Source organism: Bos grunniens, chromosome 11 (assembly GCF_055505025.1).
Source record: "Bos grunniens cultivar Pamir isolate PY7600 chromosome 11, Bosgru_T2T1.0, whole genome shotgun sequence".
Classification (NCBI taxonomy): Eukaryota; Metazoa; Chordata; class Mammalia; order Artiodactyla; family Bovidae; genus Bos; species Bos grunniens.
This window is the reverse complement of record NC_141175.1, coordinates 3123234-3148833: the sequence shown is the minus strand read 5'-3', so window position 1 is coordinate 3148833 and position 25600 is coordinate 3123234. Positions and strand designations below refer to the sequence as shown.

The window sequence follows — 25600 nt, the reverse complement described above, 5'->3', positions numbered from 1 at the left end:
CCAGGGTGATTCTGCACCCAGGGGCATCTGGTGACGTCTGGAGGTGTGTGTGGTGGTCATCACTTGGGCCCCCAAAGCACGGGGTTCTACCGGCATTGAGTGGCTAGAGACCAGGGGTGCAGCCCACCATCCTATGACACACAGGACAGACGCCCCCACCACGAGTGGCTGGCTGCAGGTGTCAGCAGTGCCTAGATGGAGAAACCCCGGCTAAATGTCCCACAGACTGTGCGAGGCCGGCGCTCGCAGACACGGTTGGGCGGGGGCAACACCGGTCTGCTTCCTGGGATGGCCCGTCTCCCCTCCCGGCAGGACAGCATGCTTCACCCAGCGCCCGAGGCTTAGCCTCTGACGGAGCCAGGGATCAGGTCCCGTGAGGCATCACCCTGCTAGAGGCCAAGGTGGAGAGGAGAATCCAGGGCAGCTCCTGGACAGGGTGACCAAACCCTCTCCACTGTCCCTCCCAGGGACCGCAAACGGGGGTGGCCAGGGGGCCTGGACCAAGAGGAGCCACAGCACCCCAGAAGCCGCATCCTCCCTTTGGACCCAAGAGAGTCCTGGTCCAGGCCAGGCAGGGAGGGCAGGGCGTCACGAGCGTCCTTCCCCTCAGGCCCCGCCCCTCAGCCAGCGGCCACCTTTGCCACAGGGCACCCAGGCCAGCCAGGGTGCACAGTCCGGCAGTTCAAGGTCAAACTCAGCTCCAGAAGCTGCTCTCCTCTCTCAGCGGGCAGCACGGGGCACGGCTGCACCTGCCTCCATGACCCAACAGGCAGTGTGCGGTCACCCTTGTGCTTATTCAGTGTCAAGATTGTGAAAGTAATGTTTAGAAATTATATCTATATCTACAGAGAGAGAGACGGTCACAATTATCTCCACGCTTTGGGCAGTCAACTCACCAAGTTTTCTATAGAGCTCTGAAATTCGCTGATTTTCTTCAGGGTCTCTTTGTCCCGTTTAACTTCATTTATGTACATGGCCAAGTCCTGGGGCACAACAGAGGTGGGGAGGGGGTTAGCAGGCCCATGCTGGGCACTGTCCGAGGGCCGGACATTCCCGGAGCACTGTCCCCTGTTCCCAGAGGAGACTGGGCCTCAAAGTGATGCAGCGTGAGAAGCGACACCCACTTGACAAATAAGTAAGACCGGAAAGGTGCAGCCCATTGGCGGGCCGCGAAACCCCCCATAGACCAGAGTGGCTCCTTTCTAACGTCATTAGGCCCCCTTCTTGGTCCGAGAGGAAGAGAGCAGCCAAGGAGACTTGGGCCAGCCCGCTCCTTGTGGAGCAAGGGCAGCTCTGGGCCTGGCCATCCACGCGCTGCGGCCTCCCAGAGGTCCCCAGGGGGCACTGCCTACTGCGCTCCAGCAGGCCGAGGGGGCAGGCACCCAGAGCCTGGGGTGGGGTCCAGGAGGCGGGCAGTGGGTGGGTAGGGGGCGAGAGCCTACTTCAGGCTCCCCTCCAGTGGCCCCTGCCCCAGAAGCCCACCGGCAGGGCAGGTTCCGAGACCTGAAGGCAGGACAGTGAACCGTCCAGCCCCTGCGGCCTCCATGGCCCCCACGGCCTAGAGCAAGGCTCTCCAGGACGACAGGCCGCTAAGAGGACCTTTTGACACAGACCGCCCACCACGGGGCACGGAAGCCAGCGAAGGGCCGGGCCTCCCGGGAACACGGCTTTGTAAAGATGGAGAATGCATACGGCACTGCCCGGTGACCTGGGCAAAGTTCAGCCCCAGACAACGCACAGATGAGAAAGGACGGAGCCCCCGCGGGAGCCTGCCTGGAAACGGGGTGCATCAGAGGCCAGGCACTGCGGGCGGCGGGAGCCACGGGCTGGCTCTGAGTGGGGAGGGATGGAGCCGGGCTCTCCTTTCAGTGTGGAGCTGCTCAGCGGCTTCTGTGGACAGAGCGGGCAGGGGAGAGGCAGTGTGGCTCGGGGTCGGGGGGACATTTCAGAAGCAGCTGCCACAGGGCTCGACAGACGGAACCACGGGGCCAGGCAGCCCACAACCGAGTCCGCTGCCTGGGTTCTGCTGACGGTAGCCGTGGACAGTCAGAGAGGCAGGAGAGGAGGAACGGAGCCCCGGGGGAGTCGCTGCGGGCCCCCCTGCACACACACATGGCCCCTCTGCCCTTGGTGGGTCTCATCCACCATCCTGCCCCCTCCTGTGTCTCCTGCCACCCCAGGAAAATCCACGTCTCCGGTCACAGAGGGCAGGTTGTTTGTTAGCCCAGGTCCGGTCCAAGTCAGCAGGCCTGGCCCGGAAAGCCCTGTCTGCCCGGCCTCTCCCCTGCCTCGGTGACCCACCTGCATGGCCTCCAGCGCTTCTTTGAGCTGCTGCCTCTCCGGCCGGTCGGTGGAATGGCTCAGAAGTTCCTGGAGGGGCGGAGGGCACCGGGTCACCACCCAGGGCCTGGGCCCGCCCCCCACCCAGTGCCAGGTGTGCACAGGGAGCCAGCCCCCCGCCCCCGGACAAGGCCCCCGCGCACCCTCCCCCAGGCTCTGGTCTGACTGCCCAACTCCAGACCGATGGCAAGTCCACCCCCAGGGGATACATGGCTTTGAGGCAAGCTGTCCCCAACTCTCATGGATAAAGAGAGGGACGTTAAGATAGCACAAAGCCAGGAGCTGAGCAGAAAGGGGAGCTGTGGACTCACTGAGGAGCCTCGCCCCGCACCTCGCGGAGACTTGCCATCCCCCCAGCAGCCTGTCTGTCCTGAAGGGCTTCCTGTTCTCCTGACTACAGGAAGGCCACGGGCTGGGTTAAGAGTCCAGCCCCCGGAGCTCTTACTTCTGGCCTGAGGATGCTTTTCTGTCTCCCGTTTCATTTTCTCTTACTGATCCGAATCGTAATGTTCCCTGTGTATTAACTGACAAATACTCGTAATACATATAAATTACTACATAGCTCCTGATACTTATCTTACAGTTTTTTGTTTTGTTTTGTTTGGCTTGCTCCTCTTGGCATATGGGCTCTAAGTTTCCCGAGCAGGGATCAAACCCCCGGGCCCCCTGCACTGGGAGTGAGCAGTCTTAGCCACCGGACCACCAGGGAAGCCTGTTTTACAGCTTCTGGGCAGTTGGCATGGACTGTTTTCCGCTGCTTGTTCGTCTGTCAGTCTGGCCCGTCTGTGGGCTCCACTGCACACCCTGGGCTCTGTGGGCCCTGACCCGCTCCGGCCCGTCTCACCTTGAGGAGCAGGTGGTATTTGAGTACCCTCTGCATGGGGACCACCAGCAGGTCCTGCAGCTTGAACTTCCCGTCCTGGACCTTCAGGGTGCATTCCTGGGTGTCGGGGGAGCAGCAAGTGGATTTAGAGCATCCCTGCTCAGGGCTGCCAGACCCCAGCACCCCCACCTCCCAGCCTGGGGAGGAGGGCAGACCCAAGCCCTGAACTACATCTGGGTGTCCAGTGCGTCTCCGGTCAGGCTCCCAGACACCCTCCCCACACCCACTGTGTGCAGAGGGCAAGGGGCCTGCCGCCCCTCACAGCCTCAGGTCTGCAGTGGCCACCTGGAGGTGGATTCCGAGCGACCCCTGGCCTGGGATCTACCCGAGATGCTCAGGGGAGCCAGCTCACGCTAAGGGGGGACCACCCTCAGGAATGAGGGCTCTCAGGGGCTGCCTGGATACACAGGGGTATCAGGCCTCTCCAATGGGCATGTCACTTCCCAACACTGCGGGAGAAAGGGGACATGCCACCAGGATTCACCCTGGAAACCATCCGAGCAGCCAGATACAACCCAGGAAGCCCCGTCTCTGTGAACCGCCTGCTGCCCAAATGTGGCAGAGGCCTGGAGAGGAGCTCACGTCGGGGGCTCAAGGCGGGTGAGACTTGCAGGGCTGGGAGACTCCACGGCTCCCAGCAAACGTCCATCACCTGGGGCCCCCTCAGGGTCCAAACAGACCAGGGTCAGGGATCAGTCGTAGCCCCCCACTAAGCCAGGTCTGGTCCTGGGGCCCTGCCACAGCTGCACCAGGGGACTCAGGCTGGGCCAGGGCCAGGGCCAGTGATTTCCCCTGCCTACTCTCAGGGGAAAGGAAACACTCATTGGTCAAAAACATCTACAAACATGTCACGTCACTGCCCCGTCCCCACCTTTCCAGGAAATGGGCAAGAGACCAGGGATGGGCAGGCCCGGGCGGGAAGCCCCCAGTACCTCGACTTTCTGTCTGAAGTCCTCCCTGCTGGCCAGGAGCTGGTTCAGTGTGTTCTGGGCGTGCTCCATGTGACTGCAATACTCCCCATAGATTAGGAGCCTGGGTGGTGGACACACACACACACAGAGACAGACACACACAGAGAGACACAGAGACACACGCAGAGAGTCACAGAGACAGACACAGACACACACAGAGACAGACACACACACACACACTTGGTGTGAGTCTTCTGCTTTCATGACAAGCCATAGGTCTCTCCCCACGACAGCTCCTCACAAGTTCTCTCCGTGAGGCTGTGTTCCCTCCCTTCCCTGCCCCGGAGGAGGGCTGCCAACCACGGGGGAAACGGGCACCCGCCTTCCCCAGACCTTTCTACTCCAATGATTTGCTATTAAACTCAGAGTTTTCACATGAAAGCTGATTAAGACCCTTCATCTCTGGAAGCGATCAGGGGCTGGAGACCCAGAGATCTCTGTGCAAGCTGTGCTGGTCTGTAAGGCAGGGCTGCCCCACATCGAGGGAAGGCTACATGGGCAGCGAACGCCCTGCCCGTAGCCCAGCGGGCACTGCCCACATTGGCGGGCACAGCTCCTCAGCAGCCCCGACTCCCCGGGCCCTGCAGACCTGCTTCTGAGCACCTGGAGCCCAGAGCCCCCGAGCGGCCAGCCTTGGGGAGCCCCCTTACCTTCCGCACTCCCCCGGCTCACTCAGCCCGAGGTTCTGGCAGACAAATGGTGTGGACAGCAGGTCCCAGCCCTGTTTTCCTCACCGCACGCCCCTCACATCAGCCAGTACAGCTGCGGCCTTCCCCAGCCAGAAAACTTCTACTCATCCATCGAAACCCTGCCTTACCACTTCCTGCAGTGTCCCCACCCCTCCGCACCCTGTCCTCCAGCCTGGTGGAGTCCACAAAGGAGACGGGGCCCCCTGCCCGCCACCAGCTCTGAGCTCCAGGCACGGGTCTCCCTCCTCCCCACGTGCCAGCATGCAGCCTGGAGCCCCGGCCGGCACGGCCTGCACAAGGCCCTTACATACTCGGCTGTGAGTAGCCATGTGCATCCGTAAACAGGTGACAAGAGAAATCTGACCACGGCCACTTTCAGCAAAGACCAAGAGACATACCCAGGCCTGCTCTCAGACTCACTTACACACCACACTTAGGCTCTGGGAGGTGATCAGACTCCTAAGGTCACCAGCAAGGGAGTGGCCGGGCCGGATCCCACAGCAAATCCAGAACCCACGTGGCTCCCGAGCCCAGTCTCCCCAGCCCCGTGGGGAGGCCTCTTCTGAGTCCAACAGCCAGCACCCCAGGGCCACCCCCACCCGCTACCCAACTGTAGAGCAGAGCTGTGGCTACACACACCCGCCGCCTCCAACCACAGCTGGCCCCACTGAGATGGGAGGGGAACTGCCCAGGGACTCAGCTGACTGGCCAAAGTGCTCTGTCCTGGGTGGGACAGCAGTCCCCAAAGGCATGTCCAGGGGCCTCAGGATGTGACCCTGGAAACAGGGTCTCTGCAGATGTAATCACAGCCCACAGGGTCACGGTCAGATCACGCCAGACTAGGGTGGGCCCTGCATCCGAGGACAAGGTCCTTGGAAGAGAGGGAAGGACCCAGAGACACAGAAAGAAGCCGAGTGAGCATGGAGAACAGACCGGGGGCTGTGGCCACAAGCCAACAACATCTGGGGCCCCCGGGCGCTGGAAGCGTCAGGGAGGCCCCTCCCCGCAGCCTCCAGAGAGAGCAGGCCCAGAGAGACCGGTTTTGGACACTAGCCTCCAGGCCTGAGAAAGAATTACATTTCTGATGTGTTAAGCCCCCGAGTTTGTGGGAATTTGTGACAACAGCCCCTGGGACACTCATGCTGACCCCTTGGCCCTCCGTCCACACCACGACGACGTCCGATCACCAGCCCCAGGCCAGGTTCCCTGGGCTGTGGAGTCTGGGGGCGGTTTGACTCTTCCTTGAAAATCCAGAGAAACCGACAGGATGTTCTGTGTCTGTTGGAGGAAGTCGGTGAAGGAAGTGAAGTTGATGGGCCTTCATTCGAACCATAAAAATCTACAGCTGTTGAGTGAAAGTCTCTGAAACGGGGAAGCAGAGCGACGCGGGCAGGGAGGGCTTCGTAGCTCACGGTCTCTCGGGGGGCCTGGGACACCCAGAGAAGGCGGCCTCCTCTGACCCGGCCTGACGCACCCTCGCCGGACACTGCTCGGGACACGACGTCTGTCCCAGTGCAGGAGCGACCCAGAGGACCCGGCGCTCTCGTCAGGGAGGAAACGGACTGGTTTGTCTCTAACGTGGCCTCCTCCTCCCTAACATCTGTCCCCACTGACTGCGGCCAGAGCGCCAGACCGTCCCCTGAGCGCGCGCCGTCATCTTTCCGGCCTCCCTTTCCTGAGCCGGCTGATGTCTGTCAGCGGCTCCATGTGGCTCTCCACCGGGGCTGTGCTGTTTACCCCGGAACGTTCGGTTGCAGCCCCATAAACGGAAGCGCGCAGGCGTCTCCCAGGACTGAGGGCCCAGTTCCTCACTGCGTCACTTCTGCCGCAGCGCACACGACCCCAAACGCTCAGGGCACCGGGGACAGGCCCCGGGACACGGGACACGCTAAACCCCCGCACGCCCAAGCTCCCTCTCCCGCCCTCAGCTCCCCGATCTGGGAAGGGAGATGTGGAGAGACTCAGAAGTCTGGCCTTTCCAGCTGAGGGTCCAGGGCAGCCCTCCAGACAGGGCGGCCACGCGAACCCCTGTGGGGGCTCTAGGAGGGTACGAGAGGGCCGTCCCCATGCAGGATCACCCAACCTCAGGCTTTGAGACAAGAGGTCCCCAGAGACACTGCCCCCGTGAATGGAGATCACAGTCAGGGCACAGCACCGTCCCCCTAACATTGGAGCCAGCAGAAGCCACAGGGCATGGAAGCCCTCACCCGCCCAGGACCCCTCTCCAGACGCTCATGGAAACTCCCGGGGTCCTGGGCAAGGGGGACCTGCCTTTCTGAATGACATCCTCCTCGCAGCACTTACGCAAAGCCCCACAGGGAGTCCCTTCTAAAAGCCTGGACTCCTGCCCTCCCACTGGGCCACCAGCTCCCCGGGGCCCATCTGGCCCAAGCCTCTGACCCACCAGAAGTCGGGCTCTGGGCTGCCTCGGTCAGCCTCAGCAATAAATACAGACAGTCTGACTTTAATGTAAACCTCTCCTGAGAGCCTGTCCCTCTGGGTGGGACACGTCTCTTTAGGCCCACGTGGTAAACAGGAGTATCTGCCTTGTCTAAGGATCAAGGCCACATTAATGGGAGCATAACCTCCAAAAAGAGGGAGCTGACTGTCCTCTGCCACTTGGCACTGGTCATACCATACTCGGATGCCACCCCATTCTTCATCCGTGATGAGCTGCCAGGGTCTTGTCCCTTGAGCTCCTCAGTGGCTTTTCCTGCCCTCAGCTAAAAAGTTCTGAATCCCTCTCTCGGCCTACTGGATCCTGTAGAACCTGGGATTGCTCCTGAGAGAGCCACCTCTTCACTCGCTTCATTCTTGCTCCCCTGGGCTCTGCCAGTTTCCAGAACAGAGCTCCCGACTCCCGGGAGCTTTCCTTCAGTTTCTGCTGCCCACACGGCCTCAAGGTTGGTCCTCTCTCACCCAGGTCCTCAGGGGCCCCCACCATCGTCTCCAAGTCCCTTCCCCACGTCCCCCTCCCCCTGCTCTCGTGCAGCCCATAATAAGTCTTGTCTGTGGACTCATTCCCAGGGAGAGCTGAGCCAGCTCTGTTCACCACGATGTCCTTGGCCCGGAGTCTGAATGCCCCACACAGCAGGCATTCCATAAATGCTCAGGTGCTGCACACAATAGGCACTCAATAAATGTTTGTGGCGTCAGTAAGTCAGTGAACATCAGCGAAACATCTTGTCATCTCTGACTCAGAAATTGAAGGGAAGTGCCAGAAAAGGTGGACACTGGGTGGACACAGCCATTCGGCCAATACATCTGATGACACGCAGCCAGTCCCTCCCACAAAGGGACCCCAACCAAAGGACCCAGGTCCCCGAGGCCTTGCAGGGGGTGACGTCCGCAGAGCTCTTGGTACCAGGATACGCTCAGCTCACTGCCGCTCTCCAAGGTGGAGACATCCATCATGTCCCGAGGAAAGGAGGCCTGGGAGCGGGTCAGCTCGAGGTCGTGTGTGGAGCGGGGTGTTGGGTCTTGCTTATGGGCCAACTGGACCATGGGAGCCAGGCAGCCTTGGCACGGGGGATGAGGAGGGTCTCCGAGAGGGCACAGCATACATCTATCCCTCGGCCACCTGCCCTTGAGCTGGGTTAACGGGCCCAGAGTCCAGCTTCATCCATAGCCGTCCCCTGCTCAGCCAAGGCACGGCACGAATGAGGCGCTGTGCCCGCCATCTGGGCGAGAGTCAGGTCTGACAGCTCAAGTTTGCCAGCGGGGCACCGTGACGTGGGCTCATCTGGCACAGTGGGCTGCAGCCAGGTGAGAGGAGAACCTTGCTGAGGGCAGAGGGTGGGCTAGAGAGCTGACCCGACCCCTGGCCTCCATCTGCGCGTCCTTGCCCGGGCCAGCCAGCGTGCCCACACCCGCTGGTCCGCGGAGGAACCCTGCCCCCCCCTCCCCTTGCACGTGCATTTACACGGGCACTGTTGCTCTCTCGTGGCTGCCGGGAGCCCCCAGCTCTTGGCCCCTGAGAGAGCAGGCTCGAGTGAGCGAGCAGGCTCGAGTGAGAGAGCAGGCTCGAGGACCCTTGCCCGCTCAGGGGGCAGAGCGCCTCGCCTGGAGCTGGATGCACCTGGGAGGCGCCTTCAGGGGGTCCCAGGTGAAGGCGCCCTGAGGCGGCCGTCTGGGCAGGAGGGTTACAAGCGGAGCTGAGAGTCACCTGGCGGACGATGCAGGGGAGCCTCCTGCAGATGAGAGTGACACGAACCCAGGGTCCCCACCAGCCCCTGGGGGGGCCTTCTACAGCTCTCGGGACCCCTCCTCAGACCCCAGGAGTCGGTATTTTTAATGAGCTCCCGTGGCTTCAACAAGCAGCCAGGTTTAAGCACCATGAAGGTAAAACTCTGTGGGCTCCTCCTCCAAAGATTCCACGACAGACAGAAAGCGAGGCCCCGTCTCCTGGTGGATCTCCTGGGGTTTCAGTGGCTAAAACCGCTGTCTCCCGGGCCCCCAGCAGGGCCGGCCTCTCGCGAGCCCCCTTCACATCCCACGTCACCTGGCTTCTTCCTCGTCAGCATCTCGCCCTCGAGAGCCGGCAGCCGAGGTGCGAGGGAGGGAAGCAGGGGCGATCTCTGCTGGGACGGCAGAGCCATCCTGACAGCTGCCCTCCGCACTCAGCCAGAAGCTTCCAGAATCCCGATTCCACGTCCCCCCACCCCCGCCAGGCTCCAGCAGGCCATTCTCGAGAACAGAAGGCCACCTCCGCACCCCCTCCATCAGCTGGGGTGGCAAAACAGAGGCTTAAAGCAAAGAATCAAACAGATTCAGAGGCCACACGATAGCAGTGTAGAGACAAGGCGCCTGCACCGATTCCTAAAGCTGTCACTCTCCCCTGCCGACAGTCTGGATCCCGGACCAAGGCTGTCACGTCGGGCACATAAGGGGCAGGTGACACTGCTGGGCTGGAGGCCGGGGCCCTCTCTGCATCCAGACTCTGTCCAACCGCCCGGGTGGGACCCGGAGGGGAGAAGCCGCCTCGGGTCCTGACGAGGGCGTCTACACCCCCTCAGCCCCGTGGACACTTGTCCCGAGGCTGCGGACACTCAGGCGGAACCCGGGCACCACTGGAAGGCCCAGGGCTCCATGCTCTTGGACCCAGAACAACTGTCTCCCCAAGTTCAGGGCCGAAGCTGGTTTACGCCAGGACGGCCCCGCATCCGCGCCCACAGCTGACGCTTGCGCCCCTCCCGGCCACCTGGGGTCGGCCCCTCCCCACGGCCGGCCGCCACTGCCTTCACCGGCTGGGGACCAGGCCCGGCCTCTGGTCACTTGCAGGGCACCGAGGGGCACAAACGCCATCCTTGCCCCTGACCAACTGATAAAGAACTCCAGGTGTGGCGTCCTGGCAAGGAAGCAGGCGTGTGTCCTCCGCCCGGGGGACCCGGAGCCCCTGAAGCCCCTCCCTCAGGCTTGCAGGGGGGTTGGGGGGGTTGGTTCCTAAGCAGCAGCTTCCAAGGGCCACGCCCACCAGGCTCAGAGCCAGAGTCCCCTGGCCTGGATCCCCGGGGGCCCACAGCACAGCAGGGAACCCTGATGGCAAGAGGGTCCCTATCCCCCCAAACCCCCAGGAAGAGAGGTGAAGGGGCTGCTGGGCCCCGTGAGGCCCCCTCTCGTCCAGGCTGGGAGGGCAGAGAGGGCAGTTTCCTCAGCTTACAAGTGAGGACGGGGCGGAAACGGAGACGCCCCCGAGGCCCCGTCTGCTCACCTCTCCTTGAAGTCCAGGAAGACCTTGGCCAGCGAGCTGCCGCCCGCCATCATGGACACGTCGATGGCCCTCAGGAAGCTGTGATGCACCTTAATCAGGTCCTGGGACGAAAAGCAACCGCGTGTGAGCAGGCTCGGAGGGCGGGGCTGGGGGTGTGCAGAGGCTCTGGGCAGGCTCTCTCGGGGCTGCTGCTGGAAGGATGTCCATGTGCGGGCCGGGCGCTGGGTGCACCGCCCCGGGTGCGATCCACTGCAAGGCTCGACAGCCGGCCACAGCCGTACCAGCCTGTCCAGACACACCGCGGCCAACCCCAGGCAAGCCCTGGAGCCAGACCCCAGCCAGCATGCTCGTGATCCACCCGCTGGGTGAGGGAGCGAAGGGGTTCACAGGCTCTGAGGGTCGACTCTCCTCTGCGGAAATGGGGCCCAGCCCCGGGGAAGTGTGGCCACTGCAGAGCAGAGGGGCAGCCATCACCCTCTGTGTCCGTGTTCAGACCCCACAGGGCAGCGAAGGGGCTCAGTCTGCTCAGAGATGGGGAGGGGACAACTTCCCTCCACTGCTAAGAAAACCTCACGGGCCCTCGAGGACCTCTAGGGTCCAGCCCTCCAAGACCCCTCAAGTTAGAGCCCGTCCGACATTGGAGCGGGTTAGGACGGTGGCCCCCACACAGCGAGCCGGGCGGGACCCTCACCTCCAGGTTGATGAAGATGGCCGCCATGTCCACCGGGCTGAGCACCAGCCTCAGGGGCGTCACGTAGTTCTGCAAGAGAGAAGCCCGCACTGCACCACGGCCTGGAGCCGGAGGGGAGGCGGGGGCACTGACGGCCTCACAGGGCCAGGTGTCCACAGACGGGCTCTCCACGGGGCGGCCACTCAGCCCGGTACACAGCAGGCTCTGTGCCTCCCGGAGAGTGCAGGCTTTCTGGGGAGACCCAAGAGTCACTCTGCGGGGCGAGCCCAGTGTGGGGCCGGGCGGGGTCAGGCCTGGGAATCAGTGTGAGCACCGGACCCCCACCCCGCCAAGGTGGGCACAGCTCCACAGGGAGCCCCTTGCACGTGGCGCTGGACTTCAACCCCAAGGCAAGCAGGGCGGGCTTTGCTGTCGCTGTCTGAGACATTTGGGGAAAATGAGGTTCCCCTGGGATGTGAGGGGCATCGCCCAAGGGTACACGTGAGGACAGAGACACAGCCGTGAGTCTCTCCTGACATCAGGTCTTGGGCCTCTGCCCCGAGTGTCATCAGAAGGGCGCACTCCAGCCCCACTCGCCACAGGAGCAGCCTTTAGACAAGGCGCCCACATGTGGAACCGGCCTCGGAGGCCCCCCAGGGAACGGCCGGCCACCCTCCCCTCCCCCTGCCCCTCCTCCCGCAGGGTCCCAGCCACCTGGCCCTCTCTGCAGCCGCTGTGTGAGCAGAAGGCTGTCCCCCGCACTCGTGGCCACGGGATGCACCTGAACACTTCTCCCCCACCGTGCGGCACCCCCCTCTGGGACTGCTTCCTCCCCGAGACCCAGCTGAGGGGCTGGGCAGGGTTACAAACACCATCGTCCCCAGGGGCATCTCAGGACTCTTGGCTGAGGCTCCTGGTGCCCCGAACAGTGGGACTCACCTAGGGACCCCATGACGGCCACACGTGGCCCTACTCTGCAAAGAAACACTCAGCGGGCCTGGCCTCTCCTGAAAGCAACGTCGGCTCTTTCACGCCTCTAAGCACTGCCGTGAGGATGCCAAGTGACAGGGAAATGGCACGGAGCCAGTGCTCCCGGGAAGCGGGGAGAAAGCCCACCCGTGCCCTCCAGGAACCGAGTAGGCCGGCGGGGAGACAGCACTGACCAGCCAACTGGGAGAGCACGCCGTCTGCCAGCGGGGCTGCAGAGACGGCCAGCATCGGGCCCGGCGGAGCCCCAGGTGCGGGGCGCTGCTGGCCGCCTATGGGCCTGCCCTGCTGCACGCCTGGCTGGTGGAGGGCAGGCTGAGTGCAGACGGTGCCCAGGGAGGCGGTGCTCACAAAGAGCTCATTCAGTGCCCGGCCTGGGTGACAGTGTATGCAGAAGGCGTTTAGCTCTGGGCTAGGACGCACACATAAAGACGCTAGCTCAGCACACTTCAGGAGCAGAAGCGGCAACAATGCCCAGTTTCAGGCTGGAAGGAGCGGCAGAAACAAGCTCAGGGCAGTCTCGGGTCCGAGCTGAGGCCGAGGGGTGGGAGGCGGGACCCAGACCTCCCAGGGAACTGGCCTGCGTGGGGCCCACAGCCTGCGTGGAGCCCGAGGGCCCAGCACAGGTGGGGGCGACCTCCGGAGAGGCGGGGGCAGGGGCGCAAACCTGAGAGGGCCTGCGCCCCGCCCGTCACCACTGCCCTGCGCCCCTGCCTGGGGAGGGGCCCCGGCGGCCGCGCCCACCTTCTCAATGTCCTCCAGCGTCCGGTAGTACTTGGCCTCCGTCTCCTGGATCTCCAGCAGGCAGCAGTTTCTCTTGTCATCCTCTGTCATGCCCATTTTCTAGGGGAGGACACAGGACGTCAGCCAGGACCCTGCCGTGCCCCCCGCCCGGCTGGGGGGTCGCCAAGTGCAGAGCGGGTGCGATGAGGGGCGGCCCCTCCCCGCCTTCCTGGGGACGGGGATGCTGAGGCCAGTGCAGGAGGCCTGGCATGCCCCCGAGGACCGGTGACAGCACAGAAGGGACAGGTCTCCACCAGCCTGGCCACCCCGCAGCACCTACAGCAGATGGCACATGCTTAAAGCGCCTACTGTGCGCACGGGGAGAGGCTCTGACTGGCTCCCGGGGACCCACGTCCACCGATCCACCGTCCCAGACTGTTAGTGCCTTGGAGAAAGGGGCCAATCCCCGGCAGAGCCACACGTTCCAAATACCCAGCAGCCTCCGACTGTGCAGAGCTCAGAGCCCACCGGCAGGGGTCCCTGGGACAGGCCCCTGTAAGGGGGGCCTCTGGAGCGGGACTGAGCAAGATAACGCGGCCACAGAGGCCGGGGAAGGAGCCGCGGAGGGTGGATGACTGTCGGGGCGACTGTGGACGGCCCAGGCCTTCTCCTCAGGTTTTTGGCTGAGAGAATACTGGACGGGCAACACAGCGGCCGTTTGGACTCAAACCCGCCCTGACGTCATCCTTCTTTTCCAAGAAACGCCCCAGGGCCCCGAGGGGGCTGGCTGGGGCCATAGCACTCCAAAGCAGCCTGTCAAATGGGCACATGACCCAGGCTCCTTCCCAAAGCCCGAAGCCCTGCTCAGCCTGGGAGCTTGGTGCTCAGGGTCCACGACCCCCTAAAGCTGCATCTCAGACTGTGGAGCCCGATAGCGTCTCCCTGGGGAGGGTCTCGGGTAGTTGCAAAGGGACTGAGGCTTCCTGAAGGTGCAGGAAGACGGTGCTGGCAGAGTTGAGCCTGGGCCTCCCCTCTGCCTGCCACTTACCTGCATGTATCTAATCTGAAAGCGTGGGGAAACAAGCAGAAAGATCAGTTAGCAGTGCTTGCTCTTACTCAAGCCGAGCTTGGGGAGTTCAGGGAGCACGCTGACACAGACACCAGACCCAGGGATCATGCCACACCCTCCACCTGCTGAACGCCAGCCCGGCTAGACGGGAGGACGGCATTGGGATGGGGACAGACTGGGACGGGGTCAGACTGGGATGGGGTCAGACTGGGACGGGGTCAGACTGGGACGGGGACAGACTGGGATGGGGACAGAATGGGATAGGGGACAGACTGGGATAGGGGACAGACTGGGATAGGGGACAGACTAGGATAGGGGGGTCAGCACTGGGACTGAGCGAGTGACACCTCCCCCATCCCGGGCTAGGCTCTGAGTGGCACCTGCCATGCCCTGGCTTTATCTTCCTCTAGAAACATCACTATCCCCTGTACCTTCCACTCAGACTGTTCAGATAGCTCCAGACATGATGGGGAAGGAAATAAAGCCAGCTGCTTTGTCTCTGAGGACCTGCCATGTGGCAGGAGGTCCGCCCTGCCTGGTGGACCGGTGTGAGCCCCGCGCCAAGCCTTGGAAAGCTAAGCGTCGCTGGGCAGGTGGGATGCCAGCCTGTCCCCAGGACACAGGCAGGCATCCCCCCAGCCCTGCAGATGCCCGGGGTTCTGTATGTTCCTTCAGGACCAGAGACAGCAGTGGGTCCTGGGGTTTCTGTGGGCCAGGGGCAGATGGGGTCTCTCAGGAGCCAGCTGGGGGGGTGCCCCCAGAGAACCACATGGGCCACTGCACCCAGATGTCCTTCCCTGACCCACAGACACCGAGCTTCCAAAGCCTGGGGAGTGAGCGGGCCCCAATCTCAGCTTGCTGCCAAATGCGGGAGGCAGGCCAGCCTTTCAGACCAGCTCCAGGGAGGCAAAGGGGAGACCTCCAGTCCCCCGAGCCCACGTCCCAGGACTGCCTGGATGGAGGGGCAGACCTGGGGTCACAAACACACCCCTGACTCTTTAGAGCGAGATTCCTGGTGATTGTGGAGAAGAAAATCCACCTTCAGACCCTCGAGGGGCAAAACGAGAAACCTCTTCTGGAGTCTGGGGCTGTGAGCTGGCTGCCTGGCGTCTCGGCGCCTCCCGGCAGAGGGCAAGGCCTCAGAGGGTCCTGATTCTGCATCAGCAGTGCTCACCCCCACACTGAGGGGAACACCAAAACTTGCTTTGGGAGAAATTCCCCACATTTCTTTGGTGAAAGCAAACGGCAGCACGAGCCTCTAGAGTTGTCAAGGGGCATCTCGCCCACCCCGGGTGTCTAGGGGTGCGAGGCGGCTGGGGTCCACCCCACCGGGTCCCTGTCTCCCATCCTGGCCCGGCAGGATCCCCTCCCCAGCTGAGCAGCTGCACAAACAGGTATCGAGGGGTGACTGCCGACGGCTGGAAATGAACACCCCTGTGCGGGAAGGCGCCCGGCCGGCTGACTGAGCCCACGGCATCTCGTGCCTCCGCACAGCAGGGCAAGGGTCCAGCTGCATGAGGTCAGCGCCGAGTCTTTGCCCCAGGCTCCCCGGGCAGGAGGGACTCAGGGTCCTGCACGCCTTCTGGGGGGGAATTCCACGGCAATGTGCCCGGGGCGGTAGGGTGGCACCTCCCAGTCTCCCAGAAGCATTTCATGGAAGAAGGGGCACCCAGGGCCCCTCTCAGTGGCTCGGCTGTGGGGTCGGCATGGAGTCTGTGCGGCGGGGCGGGCAGGCTCACCATGGGCTGCTGCACCTCCACCTTGATGATGTCCTCATAGATGTCGTCCCCGTCATCCTCGCACGGGACGCAGTCATAGATGTCCTCTCCCACGCCGTGCTCACTGTGGGGAGGTAGAGGGGGTCAGAGGGGGGCTGAAGCCATGGCCACCAGGGTCGCCAGCCCGTGGGGGCCTCCTGGAGAGGAGAGGCCGTCGGGGCCACCGAGAGCATCTCCCTCTCAGCCTCCATCGCCCAGTCCAGGGACGGGGTGCAGCACCTGCCTTCCGAGGCTTCTGGGATCTCAATTTCAGGCAGCCTCGGGTTCTGCCTGCTGCCCTTCTGGAAGGTCTCCCACCACGATAAAGCACACCCATCCCAGTCATTTAATAAATGCTGGGGATACCCGACGGGAGGCTGGGGGCAAGATGCTGCCTTAACAGGTGGTGCCCAGCTCTGGGAACCAAAAATGCCCTTCCCGCGCCCACACCTGGGAGCTGGAGCCCTGCAAGCTCTCGGCTTAGCCCAGAGTCTCCCCAGCCCCTGCAGTCCAAGTGTGAAGATCAAAGTGCAGAAGTCGCAGGCACATGGACATCTTCCCTGCCAAGAGGTCAGGGAGCCAAGCAGAGAGGGACGCGAAGCTTGCAATGTGCTTTTCCAAACGAGCCAGGAAGTTACCAGCCTTCCCCAGTGGCTCAGCGGTAGAGAATCGCCTGCAGTGCAGGAAATCCAGGCTTGATCCCGGGGTTGGGAAGGTCCCCTGGAGGAGGGCACGGCAACCCACTCCAGAATTCTTGCCTGGAGAATCCCATGGGCAGAGGAACCCAGTGGGCTACGGTGCATGGGGATGGAAAGAGTTGGACACGACTGAAGTGACTGAGCACGCACACAAGGCAGTTACTGCTTGATTTATAATTCAGTAAGCATTTGTTTCCGCTCATGAGCTTGACCAAGTCATCTCCTCTGATCTGCAAGAATCAAGTCATGAGACACCTCCTCCAAGAGGCCTTCCGGGACCTCCGCCCAGTCTGCCATCCCGGACTCTCCCCAGCGCTCTTATACGAAGGACTCTCTTCTCACGGCACCTCCAGTTATTCCATACATGCCTGTGGGTAAGCCTGTCTCACCCCCAGACGAAACCCAACTTCGTAATCCCTTCTGATCTCCATGCCTGATACAAGGTAGGTGCTCAATAAGTTTTCACCGAATCAGCAAATGAGCCCATGGGACTGTCCAACAGTCCCCACAAGCCTGGCACACACAGCCCACTCCCGACCCCAGGGGTCACTCTGGCCTGGGGCGCCACTGGGCCCGGGGTGGCCAGCTCTTCAGTCTGCTGTGGGGTCTGTCCTTGGGGTCTCAGCAGGCCAGCTCACCACGGAGGCCCAAGCAAGCCCCTCATGCGCCTCTCTGCAGGGTACAGCCCACCCAGCCGGGCTGAAGGCGGGCTGGCCAAGTTCTTCTCCGAAAGGCATCAGGATGAGGTGGACCACTGCCCGAGTCAGTGGAAGCGGGAGAGGAGCGAGGAGAAACGACACCAGCCGCTCGTATGAATGGGTTTCTGGCCACGTCCCAAACCGAGCTCTTGAATATTAGCTGCCATTCTAGAGGCAAGGGCGGGCGGGGGCCTCCGGGGTGGAGGACAGAGCTCTCTGCAAACCTAGCAGAGAGGAGGCTGTGCCGTTCTAGGGAAGACCTAGGCAGCCAGAGGGGCTGGTCTCCCCGGAGCCCTGGACGCCACCCAAGCTCACTGTGATGGGGCAGTGAGCAGAAGCATCAGACTTCCCTCTGCAGGGGCGGGGGCAGCCAGCGCCCATCCTGGTGAGGCCCCTGCAGCTATGGGCAGGGGGCGGGACGGGATGCGGCTGCTCTAGGGGACCTCCCTTGATGTTTCACAACCTCTCCAGGTGTGGGGAAGCAGAAGACGGGCAGAGAACACCGCCGGATCGCACAGTGCTGCGCCAGCTAACGGACCCCCCCAAAGCTTACGTGAGCAGCCACCCACCCACGGAGGGGCAGGCAGGATGTCCCTCGAAAAACACACATCTGCTTTTCAACTCAACACCGCCTGGGAGGCGGGGAGCGCCTCCCATTTCACAGATTAGGGTCACATAATGAGGCTCCACGGTGGCTACGGGGAGGGGTGGGGGCCGAGCTCGGCCAGCCCCGTCCCTCCTGCCCTCTCCCGCCCACCCTCCACCCTCCACTCTCCACAGCAAGCTGCGTGTCTGGACGTCGGCAGTCCTGAGAACTGGGGTGCAAATCAGCACCCAGACAGTGACAGAGCCCCCAGCTCCCATCAGAACCAATGAGAAGGCAGAGGAGGGTGTCTGTCCCCCGAGGTGGGCCTTGGGAATGGTCACTCGTGTTCACACGCATCACCCCCTGCCCCTCCAGTTGTTGCCCCTGAAGGAAGCGGGGCTCCTGCAGCCTCGGCCGCCTGGGTCCTGGGTTCACGCAGGGACCTGCGGGGGTTTTTTCCTAAGGATGCCGGACACCGTGGGGTTTCCGTCGTCAGCCGAGCGAGGCTGGTGACAAAGGCACTGTCTGGAATCCTGACGGCGTGGAACAGAGGGGAGGCGAGCACACTCTCAATCCCACCATCTGCAGACAGACATCCGCTCTGCTCCGACGGGCCAGTGGAAGGCAGTCAGGTGGGTGAGGGGGATTGTGATGGTTAAATATTCCAAAAGCTGATGAAATGAGTCAAAACGACTGAACGTCAGCCTGGAAAGGGTCTGTGGGGTCATCAGGTGCAGGGGCAGCAATGTGCCAGCCCAAGAAGAGCCCCCTTTATCATCCCACATTTGGGGGAACATCCTCACTGACCCCAGGACTCTACCCCAACCTGCTCAGAATAGTTTTCAGCAAAGATCCCCCTGGGGAAGCGCCCACCACCAGTCAACCCGAATCAGGGCTCCAGATGCACCTGAGCCCCCAGCCGTCCATCAGGCAGATGGGAGAGCCAGGCGGACACGCAGGGAACCGGGCGATGTCTTACGAACGCCGTGGCCCTGTTCTGTGGCCCCCGGTCAGCTGGGCTGGTCGGCAAGCTTTCGCTGATGAGACCCTGATGACGTGGCGCAGAGGGTACTCAGAGAAACGGAACAGGAGGTCTCTCCACCTTAGGGCGAGGCAGACACCTGCCCTGTTGGGCTCCCCAGCCAGAGCCGCGGTATCATCCAGAGGGAGAAGAAAGCAAAGGCTGGAGGCTCCAAAGCTCCCAGGACAGGCGGGACTTGAAAGACGCCTGGACGCCCGTGTGGACCGCGGGGTCCTAGGAAAGGTGCTGAGGGACAAGCCCCTCCTCTGCCACCCTCCTCTCTGGCGCCACCCGCTTAACTAGGCATGCACCGCTCTCTGCAGGGCACCCGCTGCCTGTTGAGCACAGGGTGGAGTGCCGTAACGCAGGCTCCCACCACGTTTAGGGTTTGTGCAGACTGAGATGCGGCTTCCCCAGTGCCCCAGGGGTAAAGAGTCCGCCTGCCACTGCAGGGGATGCGGGTTCGATCCCTGCATTGGGAAGATCCCCTGGAGAAGGAGATGGCAACCCACTCCAGTATTCTTGCCTGGAGAATCCCGTGGACAGAGGAGCCTGGAGGGCTACAGTCCACGGGGTTGCAAAGAGTTGGACACGACTGAGCAACTGAGCAGGCATGCGTGTAGGCTGAGATGTACCTCAGCTGTACCATTTTGACAAGGGGACCCACACCCCATGACATTAAAGAACATTCTCATCTCCCCTAAAAGTTCCTCTCCTTCCTGATCATCCCCTCCCCTAGCCACTCCTCTGGCTGCTCTTCACCACAGATTTTCTCTTCGGCTGTTCTGAATGTCACATCAATAGCATGGTGTGTCATGTCCATTTCTGGGCCCGGCTTCCTTTCCTCAACATCATGCCCCTAGATCCAGGCTGCTGCCTCCATCAGCAATTCATCCCTTTTTTATTGCTGAGTCTCAATCCACTGCATGAATGTGCCACAATTTGACATCCGTTCTCCTTTTGATGAACATTTGGGCGGCTTCCAAGTTCCGGTAATCATAAATAAAAGCTGCTATGAGCATTTGCCTTTTTCTTGGTGGACATATGCTCTCATTTCCTTTGGAAATGAAATTCCACAAGGCGTGGAACTGTTGGACCAAAGGGGAGGTGAGCCCATTTAACTTCATCAGTAACTGCCAAGCGTTTTCCCAAAGCGAGCAGCTGCAGCGTTTACGCCACCAGCAGCAGTGTGCGTGAGCGACAGCTACTCCAGTTCTTTCCAGGTCTGGCAACTTCCAGTCTTTTTAATTTTAGCCACTAGATTTAGTGTGTAAGTAGTGAGATAGAATTGTGGCTTTATTTTGCATCCCTGCAATGATTAATGATGTTGACAACTTCTCTGTGTACTTATGGACATTTGTGTATCTTTCTATGTAAAAGGCTTGCTCAAGACTTCTATCCATTTTTGAAAGTTAGTTGCCATCTTCTTTTTGAATTCTAGGAGTTCTTTATATATGATGCATACAAGTCCTTGGTCAGATATATTTTTAAAAAAAATCCGCCCCCTCCCCGCCAGTTTCTGGCATGGCTACTTGTTTTCTTCATGGTGTCTTTCGATAAACATCCATTTTTCATTTTAATGAAACTTATTGAGTTTTTCTTCTATGGTGTCCTGACTCTATCCTGTATCACATCTAAGAAACCTCTGGGCCTCACGTAAGAATCTCTGCTTTCTTTCAGGTTGCAAAGGGTTTTCACCTGTATCTTCTTCTAAGATCTATATGTTTCAGTGTTTTTGTTTAGGTCTCTGATCCATCTCAGCCGGATATCTACGTATGGTGTGAGGTAGGGCTCGAAGTTCATCTTCCCATCCCTGTGTGGATACCCAGATGTTTCAGGACAATCTGTTGAAAACTTTCTTTTCCCCACTGGATTGCTTGGATCCCTTTGACAAGAGCCAGTAGACTACATGTGTGTGGGTCTGTTCTAGAATGCTCTATCCTAGCCCATCACTATATTCAGCTGTCATTATGCCAGTACCACTCTGCTGTAAAGCTTAATTTAAGCTTTACAGAAGGCTTGAAATCAGGTTGTGTAAACTCTCTAGCTTTGTTCTCTCCTTAACCGTTTGACAGGTAATTTTATTTGTTTATTTTTGGTTGTACTGGGTCTTTGCTGCTGCACAGGCTTCTTCCAGGTGCAGCGAGCAGGGGTCACCCTTCGTCGTGGGGTGTGGGCTTCTCCCTGTGGGGGCTTCTCCTGTCGCAGGGCGCCGGCCTTGGGGCAGCGGGCTTCCGCAGCGGTGGCACATGGGCTCAGCAGTTGTGGCACACGGGCTTAGTCGCTCTGTGGCACGTGGGGTCTTCCTGGATCCGGGTCAAACCCATGTCTCCCACATCGGCAGGTGGATTCCGTAACCACCGAGCCACCAGGGAAGCCCCAGCTCTGTACCCATGTCTCCCGCATCGGCAGGTGGATTCCGTAACCACCGAGCCACCAGGGAAGCCCCAGCTCTGTTCGTTTATAGGACTCTTTAGACTATCCTGAAGTCCTCTATATTTCTGTATCAACTTTACAATAACTTTGTCAATTAAAAAAAAAAAGGAATCTGCTGGAATTATAACAGAACTGTGGTAAATCTATAGTCTAATTCAGGAAAAACTGACATCTTACCAAGACCATCTTCCAGTCCATGAACAGAGCGTATACCTTCCTTTATCTGGTCTTTGATTGTCTCTCAGCAACATTTTGTAGTTTGCCACAGAGGTGTTGAATTTAGGAAGCTTGAGGCTACTGTTTTTTTCAGTTTTTTTTTTTCCTGCCTTATTTGTTTTTTTTCTTCTCCTTCTGAGATTCCAATTATGCCTGTCAGACACTTGATATTGTCCCACATGTCTGAGACTCGGTTCATATTTTTCAATCTTCTCTTCTTCCTGCTACTTAGAGTGTATGCCATCCATTGAACTATCCTCAAGTCCAATGATTCTTTCCTCTGCAATCTGCAGTCTTCTGCTAAACTGATCCACTGACTATTCATTTAAGTTACCATGCTTTGAGGTTCTAGAATTTCCATTTGGTCCTCTTTTATAATTTCGATTTCTCTACCGAGGCTCCCCATCTGTTCATTCACTTGACACATATTTTCCTCGAAGCCCTGATCAAAATAATGAAAGTTGCTAATTGTGACAGCTAAGTCATCTCAACAGCGATTCCCCTGGACATTGTTTTTCTCCTTCAGCGGGACTCATTTACACCCGTTTCTTTGTTTGTTTGACGATTTTTTATTGGACACTGGGCACCACAGATGATTTGTTACAGAGATCCTGGATCCACTATTTCTTTCAAAGAGTAATATTTGTTCTGACAGTCTACTTGGTTGGCTGGACTCAAACTTCAAGCTCTATCTTCCCTGCTGTGGGCAGCAGCTGAAATGACAGCTAATTCAATTTCCAGCCGCTGCATGTTTTGCTGGAAATCTTAGGGCCTCTCCTGTGTATGTGAGGTTTAATGGTCAACCCAGGACTTAGGTGGATTCTGTCAGCAGGTTTGAGTCTGTGGGCTCCTCCCCTCCAGCATTCCCCACCGAACTTTCTGACTGTTCTACCGGCCTCAGTTTCTTGCCTCTGACACCTCACGCCAGTGGACTGGGGGTTCCCTCGGGTAAAGGACTACAAGCTCTCGATCCCAACCACAGACAGCAGCTCCTGAAGAAACAGCGGGTTCCTCCAGGTAAGGGTGAGATGATACCGTCCCTTGCCCCCTCCTCTGTACTCACGATGGAACAGAACCACGAGACCAAGACACCGGGAACCCACCCACCCACCCACCCTCTGTGGTCCCCCAACACGTGTCCATCGCCACGAACTCAGCTGCTCCTCCTCCTCAAAATCAATACGGACAAGGAACAGTCATTCAGGCAGGATCAGTTTTCCTGCACCACATTCATCTCTTCTAATTCACTCAGGGCACCGAGGTTAAAAATAGGCTGCCAGGGACACCAGACGGAGAGCTGTGTTCCGGCATCTGAACTCGGGACAGAAAAATCTCAAAAATGCAGACACGGTCACTTCTCTCCATTCTGCAAAATGTCTGTTATCCAGAACCTGTTGAAAACTTGTGGGATGGATGGATAAATTAGGCGTTTGGGATTAAGAGCTACACACACACTATATATAAAACAACCAACTAGGGCCTACTGTGCAGCAAAGGGAACTGTACTCAGCATTGCAACGACCAAAAGGGAGAGTCTGGAAAAACACACGCGTGGATGCATCACTGAAGCACAGTCCTTGGCGCCTCAAAATAACCCAGCTCTGTAAGTCAGCGCAACCTCAGTTAAAAACAGACAGACAAGCTTGAGTGGCAAATGATCCGCTTCACACCTTTAACGTGCTAACTTTACCCCCGTTTACAAGGCCTCGTTATCGAGCCGTGAGGACGCTCGTAAGCCTGCTCTCCACATTTATAGGTCTTTTCAATTATGAAGATACTCCCCAGCCATTATTTAATTCAGATCGATGAGCACCAAGAAACATAGGTTTGGGTGTATTACACGAAATTATAAAACAGTAGCACTGAAACTTCATTTCGTGCACGTTGCATGTTCCAGGAGAGGGGGAAATAAAAGAAACAGCAAAGAAGTGAGTTTTGGTTTTGTTTTTTTTTTAAGAAGTGAGTTTTTTTAAAAAGCAAAAAGTCATAAAGGTAAAACTACATATATTTGTTCAACTTGGCAATTAAGATGAAAAGATGATCGGATTCGATTGTTTTAATCTACACTTATCCTAAGACCGAGTCCGCACTGGTAGGTGACTCCCGGAATCCAGGGGACACAGAGGCACCAACGAACTAACTGTCCACGGGCCTCACAGTCCAGGTGGGGAGACCGAGGGGGCGGCGGTTACGTCTGAGATGCAGACCTGTCTAACCTGGAGGGGTGTCACTTGCGTGGGGTGACAAGCTCTGGTCTCCAACCGCTCTGTCCCTTTGGCCAGCACTGCATGGAAATTCCACCACTGCCCCGCTGATTCTCAGCTGAGGCAGCGCCTCCGAGTGTGAGTCTCCTGAGCAGGCAGAGGGCAGATACATTACAAGCCTTGGGCATCTGCTAACACAGATGAGTTACTGCTGGGCCCGGCTGGCCCAGTGCATCTGACGGCCACGGGAGCTGAACGGAGAAAAAGGCAATGGCAGGTGTTGGGTCAGGAGGGGGAGGGGTGCAACATGAGGCCCCCGAGGGTCTGAAGGGTCCTGGGGCGCAGGGCGGTGACCTGCCCAACGGGGCGCGGATCCTGGTCTCTATTTTCTCCTGTAACATGAGCTGGATCCACCCAGTTATGCCCTGGCCCTCGGAGCTCAGCGGCACCCCACGGCCCCTACAAACCATCCCACGGGGCAGAGGCCAGGATCAGAGCCCGGAGCACTTGACCTAAACTCCAGTCCCACCTCCTATGGTCCTGGAAAAGGAACTCAAGGCCCTGAAAAAACCCGAAAGGGACTTTGAATCACCCAGGCTGAGTTCTATCGTGTCAGGCCATCTCAGTTCCAGCCTGAGTCTTTTCTCAGCATCACGCAGACCCACAGAGCCTTGTCTGGAAGTTCCCAGCTATCAGAGGCTGCGCTTCACGGAGAAACCGCGCGTCCCCACCACGCTACGGCGGTCTGTGCACACGACCACGCTCAGGCGACGCTGGACCGCAGGGCTGGTGCGCCCCCTTCTCCTCCAGCTCAGGCTCTCACCGTGGATCCTGACTCTCCTGAAAGCAGCCCCCTCGGGGGGAAGCAGTCAGGCGAGTCCGAGATGGACTCTCAGCCCTGGGCGGGGCTCTGCAGCTCTGGGTAAGAGAACCTAGGCCTCAGTTTCCCACCTGCAAACTGGGAATAAGGTAGAGTCGCTGGAACGATCGTCCTCAGCGGAGCTGACAAGCACGACAGATGCTCACTAGTGGCCCCACGAGGGGAGGAGAAGGTCAAGCAGACAGCACTTAGCACGGTGGTCCCTGCTCGATAAACAGACGCTGTCAGCATCAAAGTCATCAGATATCCTGAAACACATCCGATCAGACAGTTGGGAGGCGAGTGTCAGCACGGATTTGTCCTCGGCGGGCTTCAGCGATCGCCCTTCTCTGTCTAATTGTCCAGGAGAGCGTGGAGGACGGTGTGAGCAGAGGAGTCCCGGGCCACGGCAGAGCCAAGGAGGCCCCCACCCCTCCGGATCGCGCCCAGGCCACCGTGAGACCCCAGAGCCCCCTTCAGCTGGACGCTACGTGGATGCTGGGCAGCCCCCTCCCCTCTCCCCCTTCACTCTGGCAGCAGCTGTACTGGCAGATGCTGAATCCTGACAATTACTCTGGCCCTCACAATGGCCCGAGACCCTCCAGGAGGCCCCGAGCCTGGCCTGCTGCCTCCCTGAGACAGCAGAAACCTCCCCTCCCGCTGAGACCCCAGGCCCGCGCCCCGCTGCCCCAGGAGCCTCGCCCGCCAACGTCGATTTTGGTACAGAAAGTCAGCTGCTTAGAAGAGCTTCCCCCACGCCCCCCGCCACGTGCGGAAAATCACAGAAGAGCGAACGGACTCTCTGCTTTCTGCCTCCACCGCCGTGGCTGACAGTGTGATGTGCGTTCAGCCCCGGGCCGTCTGACGCTGAGCAGCAAGATCCCTGACCACCACTAAACTGTTACTAGGAAACCAAGCCCGGCATCTCCTGACCCCCGTCCACATCAGTCAGGGGGCAGCGGGGTGGCAAGGAGTGGGCTTTGGAGGGCCTGGGGAAGCCGGCTGTGGGCTGGATGGGCTGCAGGTGGGGACAGACAGACAGGCAAGGCGCTGCTTACACTAGGAGGCAGGCCTCAACCGCCC

The 25600-nt window shown here is 59.8% G+C and overlaps 1 protein-coding gene across 8 annotated transcripts in view; it reads right to left on the bottom strand.

The window, feature by feature from the left end:
- The window catches only part of VAV2 (vav guanine nucleotide exchange factor 2), a 187151-nt gene that overhangs the window by 28229 nt on the left and 133322 nt on the right, over window positions 1–25600 (bottom strand). For all 8 annotated transcript variants that reach the window (XM_086324195.1, XM_086324190.1, XM_086324192.1 and 5 more), the window contains 8 exons: window positions 15782–15884; window positions 12995–13093; window positions 11285–11353; window positions 10594–10694; window positions 4156–4255; window positions 3185–3280; window positions 2302–2370; window positions 897–983 (listed from right to left, as the gene is read on the bottom strand). In XM_086324195.1, coding sequence (XP_086180321.1) covers window positions 897–983; window positions 2302–2370; window positions 3185–3280; window positions 4156–4255; window positions 10594–10694; window positions 11285–11353; window positions 12995–13093; window positions 15782–15884 — 724 coding nt within the window. The remainder of the gene's footprint in view (window positions 1–896; window positions 984–2301; window positions 2371–3184; window positions 3281–4155; window positions 4256–10593; window positions 10695–11284; window positions 11354–12994; window positions 13094–15781; window positions 15885–25600) is intronic.